Source organism: Mytilus trossulus, chromosome 3 (assembly GCF_036588685.1).
Source record: "Mytilus trossulus isolate FHL-02 chromosome 3, PNRI_Mtr1.1.1.hap1, whole genome shotgun sequence".
Lineage (NCBI taxonomy): Eukaryota > Metazoa > Mollusca > Bivalvia > Mytilida > Mytilidae > Mytilus > Mytilus trossulus.
Genome location: NC_086375.1, coordinates 12,939,981 through 12,955,487, shown reverse-complemented (window position 1 = coordinate 12,955,487; position 15,507 = coordinate 12,939,981). Strand labels below are relative to the sequence as shown.

The 15,507-nt window shown below is 31.6% G+C and overlaps 1 protein-coding gene across 1 annotated transcript; it reads left to right on the top strand.

Moving 5' to 3' along the window:
- Positions 1-5,493: 5,493 nt before the first annotated feature.
- Positions 5,494-14,515, top strand: LOC134710400 (ankyrin-3-like). The gene is made up of 5 exons (XM_063570755.1): positions 5,494-5,710; positions 5,910-6,139; positions 9,146-9,545; positions 11,562-12,388; positions 12,623-14,515. The coding sequence occupies exons 1-5, from the start codon at positions 5,494-5,496 to the stop codon at positions 14,513-14,515; spliced, it is 3,567 nt and encodes a 1,188-aa protein (XP_063426825.1).
- The last annotated feature ends 992 nt before the right edge of the window (positions 14,516-15,507 follow it).

Here is a 15,507-nt window from a genome sequence, read left to right as displayed (position 1 = left end):
TCATTCTCTTACATATTCAAAATATCGTCTTTGTATAGGGCGGTTTTTAAATAACGTAGTATCGTCTAGCTCCATTTCACTTTAATAAAAAGTATAAAGCTGGTTTTAAAAGGCTTATTAGTACAATAACTATTTATATGCATTAAGTCATTTTACATGTTATTTTTATTTTTAAACTCGGATTTTGAGTTTGATAAATTCACGTACACCATTTTCAAAAGAAATCATTAGCTGGATATGCAAATATTTAAAACTTGGTTGAAATTATATAATCCATTATAATATCAGGTTTATGATTCGTATTTGATTCTACAAATTACTCATTATTTTTATTACAGTGACTTGAAAACTGGAAACTTCATCTTTGCCTATGCTGTATCATGTGACAACATATATCGATATATATAAAAAAAAAAAAAAAATATTTGAAAGAAAAAGCATGGAATGCTCTGTTGTATCGTATCGTTTTTAAGGTACTTATTTCTGAAAAAAAATTAAATTATATTTCCTTTTCATATGTGTTAGTTTTATTTATTAATTTTCGAGTACCATTTTTAGTTGGCCTTATAAGAATTAGTTATCATTATTAGGTCCTTGTTAACAATATAGCTCTTGAAACGTTTCAATTTTGTACATCATTGTCTTTCACATATTCGTTGTTTTTTGGCGTTTCTGATGAAGATAACTTAAGAAAAGCTTTCCGAACTAATGAAATGCATATAGTGTTTTTTCCATTCTTTTCAATTTAGTTCCAGATACATTTCCATTAGCGAAATAAAACAAAATGCAATAAACAGATAGTTGTGGAGAGTTGTCTCAATGGCAATAATATCACATCTTCTTAATTTTATATTCAAACCCTTGAGTAAATACAAAAAAATAGAAAAACGACGATTTGACAATAGTTATAAAAGGTACCAGGATTCTAATTTTATCTCTACCACTAGGAAACCTTGATTCAATATCTTATTTGTTGAAATTTCACTTGGCAATACCTGTTTTCGGAAATCACAATTTTTCATTGAAACATATCTAAAAGATTGTTTTGAATGAACGAGGGTTGGAAAGATAAGCACTGCTACATTTATTGGCGTAATATTTGAGTTACATATACAAATGAACATTGAAATATTAAAGCACTTTTAGTAATGCCACATGCAAATGCCTGGACACTTTTTAATAAACAGAAATGTCGTATTTATATGTCATATATACAATTTGAGCCATTCAAAAGAATTCCTCAGATTACAACATAAGAAATAATACATTCCTTTGTGTAAATAGTGTTATTGAATACGTCCCTTTTCAACTGATTCTCGTTCATCACATTAACATGTCAATAATTGGTTCAAGTCAGGAGCCTCTGGCCTTTGTTAGTCTTGTATGATTTTAAATTTTAATTTTTGTGTATATGTAGGAGTTTTGTATGACGTCCATTATCACTGAACTAGTATACATTTTTGTTATGGAGCCAGCTGAAGCACGCCTCCGGTGCGGGAGTGTCTCGCTGCATTGAACACCCATTGGTGGCTTTCAGCTGTTGTCTGCTGTTTGGTCGGGGTGGGGTCTCTTTGGCACATTCCCCATTTCCATTTTCAATCTTATTAAAACTTGTTTTGAAAAAAGTTTTAAGTACAATATCTCTTTCGAAAAATAAATGGCACTATTGACTCACCGTTATGTATTACATACAATACAATGGTAACGAAAAAACAGGCCGATAACAACCATTGCTAGATAGTTTTTCTGCTCGATAGGTCAGGTCATCTGTTTCCGACGTGTTTTTGTTTCTCAGCTTTGTTTTGGATCTGACTTGTGCGACTATTCAAGTAAGATGATTTACATTTTGCATTTAGAAGAGGTTTAAAAATTCAACAAGTTAGAAACTTAAATGGTCAATGTTAATACCAGTTAATGTAAAATTACAGTTTAAACAAACTCTCTTTATATCCCTTCAGACGAGTGGTTTTTTTTCTTTCTAGTGTTTACCACGGGAAATCAACAAGTTTCCAAGTTTCTGTACATAAGAATGCAACTTTCTAAAGTATAAAAAAATGATGCAATTTTCCTGTGAAAGGTGTGTTTATCTTAAAATCATATGTGAAAAGGTGTACTCATTTTATAAAACTATTTTAAATTAAAAATATTAAATGTTCTATCTAACTTGATGTGAAGCATTAACACATACCATGCACATGCAAAACGATAACCTATGATTTCGTATAATAATTTCACATTGAAATACAAAGTTGAATACAAAAATAAGAAAGTCAATGTGTACATATACAAAAGATAAAACATTTGGAAATGCATAATTTAGAATAGTATTTCAACGTGTTTCGCAAGATGTCGCTTTGATTTTTGGTATATGATATCGCATAGTTTAAGCGCCGTTGAAACTAACTGTGATAAATCGTATACTTCTCTTTATAAGAGTTATCTCCCGAACAATGTTTTTCTTATGTGTGCATCTCCTCCCATCACCATAAAAGAAAGCAACATACTGATTTTTTTTTACTAAATTGCTAATGATATCCTCAGGATGATTTATGCAAGTTTGACCAGAAAGTAAAATCACAAAAATACTGAACTCCGAGGAAAAATCAAAATGGAAAGTCCCTAATCAAGTTATAAAACACATCAAACGATTGGACAACAACTGTCATATTTCTAACTTGGTACAGGCATTTTCAAATGTAGAAAATGGTGGATCTAACCTGGTTTTATAGCGCTAATCCTCTCACTTGTATGACAGTTGCATCAAATATCATTATATTTACATCGATGCCTAAACAAAACAGACATAATAGGTAAAATTGTCAAAATAGAGGTTCAGCGGTACGAAGATTCCATACGAGAGTTATTTCTCCTTCTGTATTTGACAAAGTGATAGATGAATGTATAGCACGAATGGCTAGTGATAGAGACTAAAGTACATTTAGTCTCTACTTTAGTCTCTTAGTGATAGAGACTAAAGTACATTGCTTTGAGGTCTATGGTTCACCAAATTGAAATTAAGGTCAAAGTCAAAGGTCAATGTCATATTCTAAATTTTTACTTTTCCTTGTTTTTATAATCTCTTCTGTCACTTCTAAAGATAAATATAAAAGAACTTGTTCAAAATGTTTATCTGACTGTTATGAATATATGATAATTTTAATCTGAAACAATCCAATGACATCTTATGCGAGTTACTATCCTTAAAATGATTAAATCAAGGGTTAGTTGAATATTTCTCCAACTTTGTACTTACCCTTCCGGAGCAACTAATATCGTCCCAAGATTTTGGTGTGGTTCGTGTTGCTTAGTCTTTAGTTGGTTTCTATGTTGTGTCTTGTGCAAACCTGTCAATTGTCACTAGAGGCTCCAAAATGGAAATTTTGAAAGATCAATTTTGTCCTCAATTTTAAACAAAACAATTAATTTTAAATTGGCTAAAGGCTTGTATAAGGAAGCCAAAAGAAACGAACTAGTTATGCCTACCCAATAGTGTCTTATGTTCGACCCTATGTTTTTTTATCGATGTCGATAACTGTCAAAGAACAACATGAACAAGATGTGTGTGTTGTTATAAGTTTTCTCACATTCCTGTTATCTACATGACCTAATATTATTGAGCATACTGTTTAACTGTTAAATTAACGTCAACATTAACAGATTTTTTTATATAATCATTTTGTCATGATACATGTACAAAATGTATTCACAGTCAGATAGCAGATGAACATTAAAACACATGTTCACCGATTTGACTCAAATTCTCATATTCGACTTATAACATACCAAAACGTATATCCAAATAAAAACAAGTCTAAAATAAACAACCTACGATGCATAAACTCAAGTTATGTATCAGCATATCGTGTGTATTTTAGTCTAGACGGCATCTTATTAACCATCGAGGTGACTTTCCAAAGACTGCCAATGACGCTGTAAACACATATATAAAGATATGATGAACTCATGCAATTGGATTTTTCTAGGTCCGTTTTATTCCATATCAAAGGTTTAAACAAAACTTAATTTTTTTTACCTGTAGAATTACAAATGAATAATTCATTAGCTATGTTATTTGCTTATTTTGACAAAACTGAACCAAACTGGCGACTAAGAGCGAATCGTATTTCACTTTTCACTTTCATTTACAGTTGAGAAAAAAAATTTTTGTATTTTTTCTATATCTCGTAGCTAGTGCCCCTATAATGCTTTATATAAATCTTAGCATTCATATTCTCAGTATGGATGTACTTTACCTTAAGAGAAAGAAAAATGATTTGTTACTATGGCACCAAATGGTTGATATAGAAGTATAATTTCTTTAGTTATTTTAAAAAGCTAAAATACCATTTTGATTAATTAAAATAGACTTTAAACCTTCCCCCTAAAAATAACTACGATGGATGAAAATAGATGTGAGAGGTTAAGCTAACTATAAAACCAGGTTTAATCCACCGTTTTCTACATATCAAAAAACTCCTGTGCCAAGTTAGGAATATGACAGGTGTTATTTATTCGTTTGATATGTTTGAGCTTTTGATTTTGCCATTAAATTATGGAGTTTCCTTTTTAATTTACCTCGGAGATCAGTATTTTTGTGATTTCATTTTAGTAGTGAAATCTATGCGTGTAAAATTTTATAAAATAGTATGGTCGATGATTTTTAATTTAAATGATTAGCTATGATTTCAATATGAAGTGTATTTTTTTGACTGTTTAAGAGTGCATTTCTTTCAAAAATTTTTTAAACGTTGTGTGACGTTTGTTATAGTTTCTTAAACGTTACAAAAGGAGAAATAAATGCATCGGTTAGTCAATGTGAACTCACCCTGTTTTAACTGTTAAAAATGTAAAGAAACTTATTACGCAGGAAAATAGATTCTCTTTAAAAAATGGTCGGATGAAACATGTTATCAAAAAAGTGCACTCCATCCCCCTTCCCCTAAAAAAGCAGGATGACAATTCATGATAAAAAATATTCAGGATATCTTAACAAAGGCAGGCAGAACCGAAAAGAGTGAAAAATAAAAAAGGCAGAACGGAGATTACAACTAATAAAATACAGGACAAAATTTGACAAGATCTATAGAATATAAATATAACCGTACCATCAATTGTTATTGCCCTGTAAATGATAATTTTCGTGAACTTCTAATGTGTTTTTAGAAATTACTTTCTTTGTAATATGTTAAACATGCTAAAAGGAGATAAAAGTATCAGTATACACAGTAATAAACCAAAAAGCATCCAATTGACAACTTCAGACATTAAAATTCAGTTATATCTTATTTTTCAGTAAACAAATGTTAGATACCAGATTTTAAAGTGGTTGGCTTCATATCCGGGACAACAACCAAGATTTAATCCAGCTTTAGTGTCAGGAATTATTGTCATATACTAAGTAGTGAATATACTCTAAATTGAAAGTTTTAATTTATATCTTTTGCTTGACAGAATTCTGTCAACAGTAAGAAAAAGGAATAAAGGAAACTTACTATGGCATCCCTTTCTGTTGAAGAAGAAAACTATGTTCGAATGAGTTTGTTACTAACAGGAATTTCTCCTCGTGCAGCTAGAACTTTCTTTGATGGTGAATTTTCTCCCGCATGCTTAGATGCTACAATAAAGAAGGAGTATAACAAATTGTTCGACTTAAAAAAGAAGCATATAATCAACCAATCACAGTGGAACCTTTTGTTTCCAAGATTTCCTGGTAAGTGCAGAAATAAATCTTTTATAATATCCTGTTCTTTGATAGATTCATAGAAAGTGTACACAAAACTTCGCTTTAAGATGTTTATAAATATTGTTCATGGCCAAACTTTCTGTTTTGGCTAAAAATGTATTGATAAAAGAACAAACTTGCAATTTGTTTTACTTTTATTACCTTTATTATCTTATGAATTTTCTAGATGTACCAGATTCTAAAACATTTGATGTGACTTTGATGATATTATTACTGAGGAATTTGGCTCAAATCACCCCTCCTCTTTGTGGATTTGACCGTCTACCCTCTGCAAAAGAAACCACACCAGCCTCAGACTTAGCAAGGATCAAACACTTCAGAAATTACCTGGCTCATTTGGATGATGACAAGCTAGACTCAGGGATCTTCAATACTGCTTGGAATGATATAACTTGTGTATGTATCTGTATCAAGGTTCATTTACCTGATTTTAGGTCACATGTTGAAAGATATCTGAAAGAAAATTACAAAAAAACATATTAATTAGCCTTTCACACATTGTAAAATTTATTTATGGAAAATATATGTTTCTGGTTTTAATCATCTTTAAATATGCAAAATCTGAGACTTACATGAGTCTTGTAACAAAATGTAGTGATGCATATTTTGGTCAGCTGCATCATCAGTGACAGCAACAGCTTTGATTACTATTGTAAATGACACCATTTATATTTTGCAAGCTAGTAGACCTGGATGCTTCATACTTTGTACACAGATACCTTATATTTCGATGTTTTCATGTGTCATATATCAATTTGATTGTCCGCATTTTTCTAAGTCGGGTGTGTCTATTCTGTGTTGGTCTTAGCATTATGTATTCGGGTTTAGTTTTCTGTAATTAGTTAATACTTCAGTTTCATTATGTATATCTCTTTTATATTCATTCTATAAAATTTACTGTTTGCAATAGCATTAATTGTTCTAAATAATGAGGATGTTCTTATCCCAAGCATAAAAACATAGCCGTATTTGACACAACCTTTTTCAACATTTGATCTTCAGTGCTGTACAACTTTGTACTTTTTTTTCACTTTCGATCTTTTATATCTGGGTGTCACTGGTGAGTCTTGTGTGGACGAGGCGCATTTTTGACGTATTGAATTTTAAACCTGATGCTTTTTGCTATCTACTAATCATGTGTTTCTTTGTCTATTATGTTCTCCTATTTATTGGTATTGTAGTCCTGTAATATTATGTTGTCATTTCAATGTTATATTTAACATTGCCATTAAAGTGCGAGGTTTGGCATGCCACAAAACCAGGTTCAACCCACCATTTTTTTCTTTAAAAATGTCGTTTGTTTTCTCTTAATTTTTTTATTGAAATTCACATTGCGATACGGTACTTGTCTATCCCAAATTCATGTATTTGGTTTTAATGTTATATTTGTTATTCTTGTGGGATTTTATCTGATGCTTGGTCCGTTTCTGTGTGTGTTACATTTCATTGTTGTGTCGTTGTTTTCCTCTTATATTTAATGCGTTTCCCTCGGTTTTAGTTTGTTATCCCGATTTTTTTTTGTCCATGGATTTGTGTGTTTTGAACAGCGGTATACTACTGTTGCCTTTATTCCTAATGTCCTCATTTTCCTAATTCAGCAATAGCTTGAAAAAATATAGTTTTTGTGGAACCTTTTACCTCTGTCACAGAAAGCTTGACAAAGGGATTGTAATCCAGCGGTTGTGGCGGCGTTAAAAAACCTCTTAAAAGCCTTAACCTTGACTTTTCATACTTTGTATATAGATAAAGAAAGGCAACAGTACCGCTGTTCAAAACTCATAAATCCATGGACAAAAAACAAAATCGGGGCAACAAACCAAAACCGCGGGAAACGCATTAAATATAAGAGAAAACAACGACACAAAGATGCCTTATGTTATAAAGTTTCCGTCACATGTCCATTGTCCTTGATCTCAGTTTCATGGTTCAGTGACTACTTGAAATAAAGTTAAGATTTTTAAAATTCATTTTTATCTTGTTATGAGTAATAAGATAACTATTTTTGGTGTGTGCGTACCTTGTTAGGTTTTCTTGACTGTGAGCCAGTTTTCACTTGACCTGTTCCTCATTTCATGGATCAGTGAACAAGTTATAGTTTATGTGATAGTCTTAAATAAAAAGGTTGTGTTTAGAAAATGTAACCTTTTTATTTAAGACTATCAACATCTTATCAATAGTTTTTCAAAAAGGTGAGACATTCAGTTTGTGCTTTCTCGTTAACCCTCTTTTGTGTATTGAGCCAAATCTAAAAAAGACAAATGATTAACAATGAAAATAGGAAAAACAGAGATTTTTGTCATGAATTCTTTTCTCGTCTTCATTGATGGAGAGTGGTGTTGAATACGTACATAGACAAAGGTAATAATGATAATAATAAATTCTTTATTTGAAGAGGGTAAACTCAGTTAGTTACAATACACTAATCTTCCATGAGGCCCTAAAAGGTGAGTCACAAAGGCCCATTAGAGCTTTAAGTTTAGCACATGGTTAGTTTTAAATATAGATAATAGATTATTAAGTATATGATAATCTAATCTATGATTAAGCCGTCCATTTGTATTGATATGTTTGCAATAAGACCTATTAGTATCTTGTCTTTTATCAACAATATTAATGAAATCAACAGAGGAAGTTTTATAGATGCTATCTTTTCCAATTATCTTAATTAAGTCGACTGCAGCAGTAGATTCATCCAAGAAAGTTTTCAAATTTCATTGAAATCTCCAAACTGTTTATAAGCTAGATTGTTCTTTGTTTTGTTTTAAGTGATTGGAATTTTATAAAATAATTGTAATTGAGTTTTCCAAAATGTTTATAAAAAAAGGTTTTGGAAGGGAGTATAGGTGTTCTTGACTGACTGTTGTATATATTTATAACCACACTTTCGGCTTGTTTCATCTAACCATATACATGAGGCTTATTCCAACTAGCATATGCAGATACTTAAAAAAGCAAATCTTAAGAGAAATTCAAAGGGAGCAAGCCCAGGTTTAAAATAAAACGAATGAGTGATTTAACAGCGTAATCGTCTTTTAATATCCTTAGGATTCATGCATCAAATTTTGTTTTCATGGTAGGAGACGGTTTTGCAATGTTTTTGGATGAGGCATTTCCTGATCTTGAATTTTCTTGTATCAAAGTTATAAGCACTTTGAATTGTTCCAAGTATTTCAATGAATGGTGTATAAGTAGAAAAATAAATCCATAGTACTTTACCAAGGTGATTGCTGTTTATCAGATTTGTTTGAGCCCTTAGATAATTGCCATTACTTGTTGGTTCTTATTGGGACAAAGTATTACAAGACTCCCTTTAGAACCTGCAATATTTTATCAAGTTATCAAGACTGATTAATAAAATGTCTCATTAAATAACTGAAAAATAACATATTGCATAATTTACAGGCCATAGATAGATTAGGTGGGCGGAAAATGAAGCAGGAGTGTAATCATCTGAAAACCAAACCTTTAGATCAAACCAACCAAGAAATAATCATGGACATCAGCCATTCCAATAATGAAATAAAGGAACTAAGAGAATCATTTAAAAGTTTGGAGCGGTCGCATACTGAAATGATGAAATCTCATGAATTACTTCAAGAACATCATGAAGAAGTAAAGAAATCCCATGAGACATTACAAGATGACCATACAAAAGTAAAAAAATCCTATAAAGTATTACAAGATGACCATACAAAAGTTAAGAAATCCCATGAGAAATTACAGGTTGACTATAAGAAAGTAACAAAGGAAATGGAAACAATAAAGACTTCTCAGGAAGATATTGTGCCATGGAATATAAGAGGTAAACAGTTAAAGGGGATTTGAGGGTACACCTACTGAACTTCTTATAAGATAATATTTTAACTGATTTACCATCTCCATTGTTGATATGCTGTGGGTAAAGGTTAAAAAAGGAGGTATGTTTATAATTTTTAATGTTAGAGGTTTTCAACACAAGAGATCAGGTTGATAGTTAGGGGTGCTAGAGATGATCAATAAAGTTATATTAACACCATTCAATAAAAGAAGTCGAAAATTTGAAAAAATCTTACCTGTAATCCCTTATTTGTTTATTACCTTGGTGTTTTTCCTCCTAACATCATGATGTGTAATGCCATAATTACCTTTGAAATGTACCAGTAGTTGTTGACTACAATACACATTCCTTGTGTTACAATAATGAGGAAAAGTGTTTGATTTGTTGAATTAAATCAGAAACATATCATTATATATGTTTTAGTTATAGAATCCTAATAAACTAATTGATTTACAGTGTTGGTTTTCATGATTAAAAAACGTAATTAATCTGCATACTATTATTTGTATATCCATAAAATTGGATAAAAGCAAAGCAAATATATCACATATAAGTGTAGTATAATTATTAGAAATTAAGACATGTATTTTAACCTGAATTTATTCAATCTTTTTCTAAATTTTTGATAATAAAAATTAAGCGAAGTTATGTATATAAACATTTTATTTTATTCGTTATCATATGTTTTAATTACAATTTTTTTTTAAACTGACAACAAATACAATTGGTTTATCAATATCAAGTTGCAATACTTGATTATGAAAAAATGCAAATTATTTTTCAATCTAAAAAGATAAACAAAAACTAATATAAAGAAAAAATATAATTGTAATACCTGTTATATCTTTAAGAAATAAAACTTGATAGGAAATAAGTGAAATAGTAAGAACTTTGAAGTAATATGAATAGTTGACCTGTAATTACATGTCAATGTCAGTCATGCTTTGTTGATTTTTATTACTTTTACCTGCAAACAACAGGTCCTTAAATCTTTCCAGATGGGAGTAATTACACCAGAATCAGTGTTGGGAGTTTGAGAATATGTCCTCTCTGTGTGTACTGTATTGCTTCAGCTTTTTCGGATTGTTTGTATCTTTATGGTTTTGCAAATTTGCATGGCCAAATATTTAAATTATTCTGGTAAATGCTTGATTTATAACTTTCTCATTATTTGGCAGCCTGTGTACATCGTCGTCATTTAACTCTAAGAATATCTTCTCCTTTATCAGAGGGATTCGTTTAAACATGTTATTCGAGGATTTTGTTTTCCCTTTTTTTTTGTTTTGGCAAAAATAAAAGAAAATAGAAAGACAAAGTAAACTGAAAAAAAATATCAGCAATACCAGATCAACAATATGTAAAATAAAAATTAAGGATTTGTAATGGAAACACTATTTAGTAGAGAAAAAGTGTTCAAGCAAAAAAGGATGAAAATGAATTACTTTAAAAGAAGGTTATAGAAGTAATCAGGAGAACGTTGATTTACAAGAAACAAATTATTCCAATTTGATTATACACACAGATGTAATAGAGCAGTCCACTGATTATTCCTGTAATGAAATGGTGAACTACTGTGGATTCATATGGGTACCAATTTCTGGTGATTGACGAAATCTTGCATTTTCTTGGACATTCAGGGTGGTGCCAAACACCTTGACTAAATTTATTTTGGCTCCTTTAATTTTCATAAAAAGATTAACTTTTACTCTTTGACCAAAAAAAATCATAGGATATATTACATGTTGACAAACATTAATTTTGGTTATTTAGAAGCAAACTATTGAACATTATTAAAACGTTCAATTGATGTTTACAGATTTATCTCCCTGTAGTGTTATGTACCACCTTAACTTTGTCTGCCTTCAACACAGTATATGTTGTTCACCTGTACCCACAAAATCCAAAACAAATTGTATCCCATGATTAATAATGAATCCACAGTATATTATCCAGATATTTCTATGTTAATAAGGATAAAATATTTATTTATTTATATTTCAGCAAGAATAAATGATACACTTACAGATTGGAAGGACAATGATAATAGGATGTTTATAAATACAAGAGCGTCCCAGTATGTACTTAAATGTATAAAGGAAAACAGCTGTGTAACTATAACAGCTAGTTCCGGAGTAGGTAAGACAGCAACACTTAGACATGTAGCTTTACAAATGGCAGAAGAAGAAGAATATGATGTACTTATAGTGACACAGCCAGGTGACATTCTGAGGTTCCACAATCCAAATAAGAAAACATTGTTTGTTGTTGATGATTTGTGTGGAAACTTTTCGCTGAACCAGAGCGACATTAAATGTTGGGAACCAATACTGGAGGATATAAGACAAAATCTTGAAAAAAAACAACTAAAAATATTAGCAGCATGTCGGTTACAGGTGTACCAAGATGATAAGTTTGATTCATTATCAGTTTTTAAGTCATGTGTATGTAACATGTTATCAAAGAACATTTGCTTGTCAAAAACTGAAAAAACATCAATAGCGAAGTTGTATCTCAATGCAAAAGCTTCTGAGATAAGTGACTTTTATGATATTTATGACTGTTTTCCTCTTTTATGTAAATTATGTCATGATAATCCTGAACTTAATATAACTGATTTCTTTCAAAATCCATTTTCAATTTATGAAGCAGAGATTGATAAGTATCTAAAAAAAGGGCATTACGCTAAATACTGTGCTTTGGCTTTATGTGTCATGTTTAACAACAAATTAAAGGAAGAAATGTTGACAGAACAAGTGAACGGAGAAACCAGAACTATCATTGAGAATACATGTGAGGCATGTAGATTAGACAGTGGAACATCAAGACTTGTATTACAGGATGAACTGGACTCGCTCACACATACATTCATAAAGAAAGAAAACAATATATACAAAATTTTACATGATAAAATATTTGATTTTCTTGCTAAGATATATGGCAAAAACATAATATATTGCTTGATAAGGAATGCAGACAGTGGTCTAATCAAGGAACGATTTTTATTGGAAACAAAAGATAACACGGATCAGTTTATTACTATAATACCTAAAAAATATCATCAGATGTACATACAGAGAATGATTGATGACTGGTCAAAAGGAAAATTACAAGATGTATTTAGTAACATCAATATGAAGATACCTCAGTTCAGACAGAAATTGCTCTGCTATTTGAAAACACTAGATATATCCACCCAGACAAAACTGGCAAATATCTCTGATGAACATAAAACATTATTAAATTGTCGTTATTCGAGGATGTTACACGATAAGGAATATGAAATTTCTTTATTACATTTTTGTTATTTAGGAGATATTTGTTTGGTCAAGTGGTGTTGTGATCATGGTGTAGATGTAAACAGATGTTCATCTCATAATCAGTTGCCCATAGTGACGGCTTGTGAACATGGTCATATAGAAATAGTAAAGATGTTGCTAGACAGAGGAGCAGACTATAATAAATGTGGAGGGTATGGTGAGTCACCTGTAATGATGGCTTGTAAAAAGGGTCATAAAGAAATAGTAAAGATGTTGTTAGACAGAGGAGCAGACTATAATAAATGTGATTTTTGGGGGGATTCACCTGTAAAGAAGGCTTGTGAAAAAGGTCATACAGATATAGTAAAGATGTTGTTAGACAGAGGAGCAGACTGTAATAAATATGGAAGCTATGGTGAGTCACCTGTAATGAAGGCTTGTGGAAATGGTCATATAGAAATAGTAAAGATGTTGTTAGACAGAGGAGCAGACTATAATAAATGTGATAGAGATGACAGGTCACCTTTAAAGGAGGCTAGTCAACATGGTCATATAGAAATAGTACAGATGTTGTTAGACAGAGGAGCAGACTATAATAAATGTGACAGGTGGGGTCAAACACCTCTAAGTAAGGCCTGTGAAAATGGTGATATAGAAATAGTAAAGATGTTGTTAGACAGAGGAGGAGACTATAATAAATATGGATGGTATGGTGAGTCACCTTTAATGCAGGCTTGTAGAAATGGTCATATAGAAATATTAAAGATGTTGTTAGACAGAGGAGCAGACTATAATAAATGTGATAAAGGTGATGATTCACCTGTAATGAAGGCTTGTGAAAATGGTCATATAGAAATAGTAAAGATGTTGTTAGACAGAGGAGCAGACTATAATAAATGTGGAGGGTATGGTGAGTCCCCTGTAATGAAGGCTTGTAAAAATGGTCATAAAGAAATAGTAAAGATGTTGTTAGACAGAGGAGCTGACTATAATAAATGTGGATGGTATGGTGAGTCACCTGTAACGATGGCTTGTGAAAATGGTCATATAGATATAGTAAAGATGTTGTTAGACAGAGGAGCAGACTATAATAAATGTGGAGGGTATGGTGAGTCCCCTGTAATGATGTCTTGTAAAAAGGGTTATATAGAAATAGTAAAGATGTTGTTAGACAGAGGAGCAGACTATAATAAATGTGATAAAGGTGATGATTCACCTGTAATGAAGGCTTGTGAAAATGGTCATATAGAAATATTAAAGATGTTGTTAGACAGAGGAGCAGACTATAATAAATGTAGATTGTTTTTTGGGTCACCTGTAACGATGGCTTGTAAAAATGGTCATAAAGAAATAGTAAAGATGTTGTTAGACAGAGGAGCTGACTATAATGAATGTGGATTGTACGGTGAGTCCCCTGTAATGATGTCTTGTAAAAAGGGTTATATAGAAATAGTAAAGATGTTGTTAGACAGAGGAGCAGACTATAATAAATGTGATAAAGATGATGATTCACCTGTAATGAAGGCTTGTGAAAATGGTCATATAGAAATAGTACAGATGTTGTTAGACAGAGGAGCAGACTATAATAAATGTGGATTGTATGGTGAGTCACCTGTAATGATGGCTTGTAAAAAGGGTCATAAAGAAATAGTAAAGATGTTGTTAGACAGAGGAGCACACTATAATAAATGTGATTAAGGTGATGATTCACCTGTAATGAAGGCTTGTGAACAAGGTCATACAGAAATAGTAAAGATGTTGTTAGACAGAGGAGCAGACTGTAATAAATGTGATGGACAGGGTCAGTCAGCTTCAAAGATTGCCTATGAAAGAGGAAACAACGCTATATTTGCTATGATTCATCAACATACCAGTCAGAAAATAGTTTTCAAATGCCTAAAAGGCAATAACAATCGAAACCAAAGGACATTTTCATCAACAGTTATAAATAATAATTAAGAAACAACACGAACACCACTAAAAACCGGGATTGAAATCAGGTGCTCCGGAAGGGTAAGCATTTCCTGTACCGTATACGGCATCCGTCGTGTTATTATTTTGTTCAGTTCGGTATTGATGGAAGGTTATTATGACTGAGGAAGAATATCAGATATGATTTCTGACACACTTTTGTCATAATGGCTAATCAGCTCATGATGGCGACCGTAAAATTTCTAGAGTGATGACCTTAATTTGATTGATTCATAGCCGTATCTTAGCAACTTTTGAGAAAGTAGTCTTCCTCGTTCAACAAAATCAACGTACTTTGAGCTAGCTCTAGAGTAACGTTTCAATTGAGACACATATACTCCATATGCTGGTGCCGCTGGGATGTTGCTACACAGAAATGGAAAGTTGAGAAAAGGAAAATTAAAATCATCACGTTTTTCATAAATTTTGGTATTCAACCTACCATCAGTAGTCATTTCGAGAAAGATAGGTCTAAATTTGAAGCAGATTTCTCGGTGTCGGTAGTATCCTTAATTTCAAATTCACTTGGATATATTAAATGTAAGTGATCACTGAATCTATTATTATTTAGAGACAGTACATCATCAATATACCGAAAGGTGAAATTAAAAGACTGGTCTAGTTTCTTTTCTTCTTTCTTGGATAAATTCTGCTTCATAGGAATATAAAAACAAATCTGCAAGTAGAGGAGCGCAATTGGTACCCATTTGGATTCCAAT

Bases quoted from the DNA above. Each gene is read 5' to 3' on its own strand.
- LOC134710400 (XM_063570755.1), top strand. From the start codon at position 5,494: ATGGCATCCCTTTCTGTTGAAGAAGAAAACTATGTTCGAATGAGTTTG. The intron at 5,711-5,909 runs GTAAGTGCAGAA...TGAATTTTCTAG, and splicing joins TTTGTTTCCAAGATTTCCTG to ATGTACCAGATTCTAAAACA. The intron at 6,140-9,145 runs GTATGTATCTGT...CATAATTTACAG, and splicing joins CTTGGAATGATATAACTTGT to GCCATAGATAGATTAGGTGG.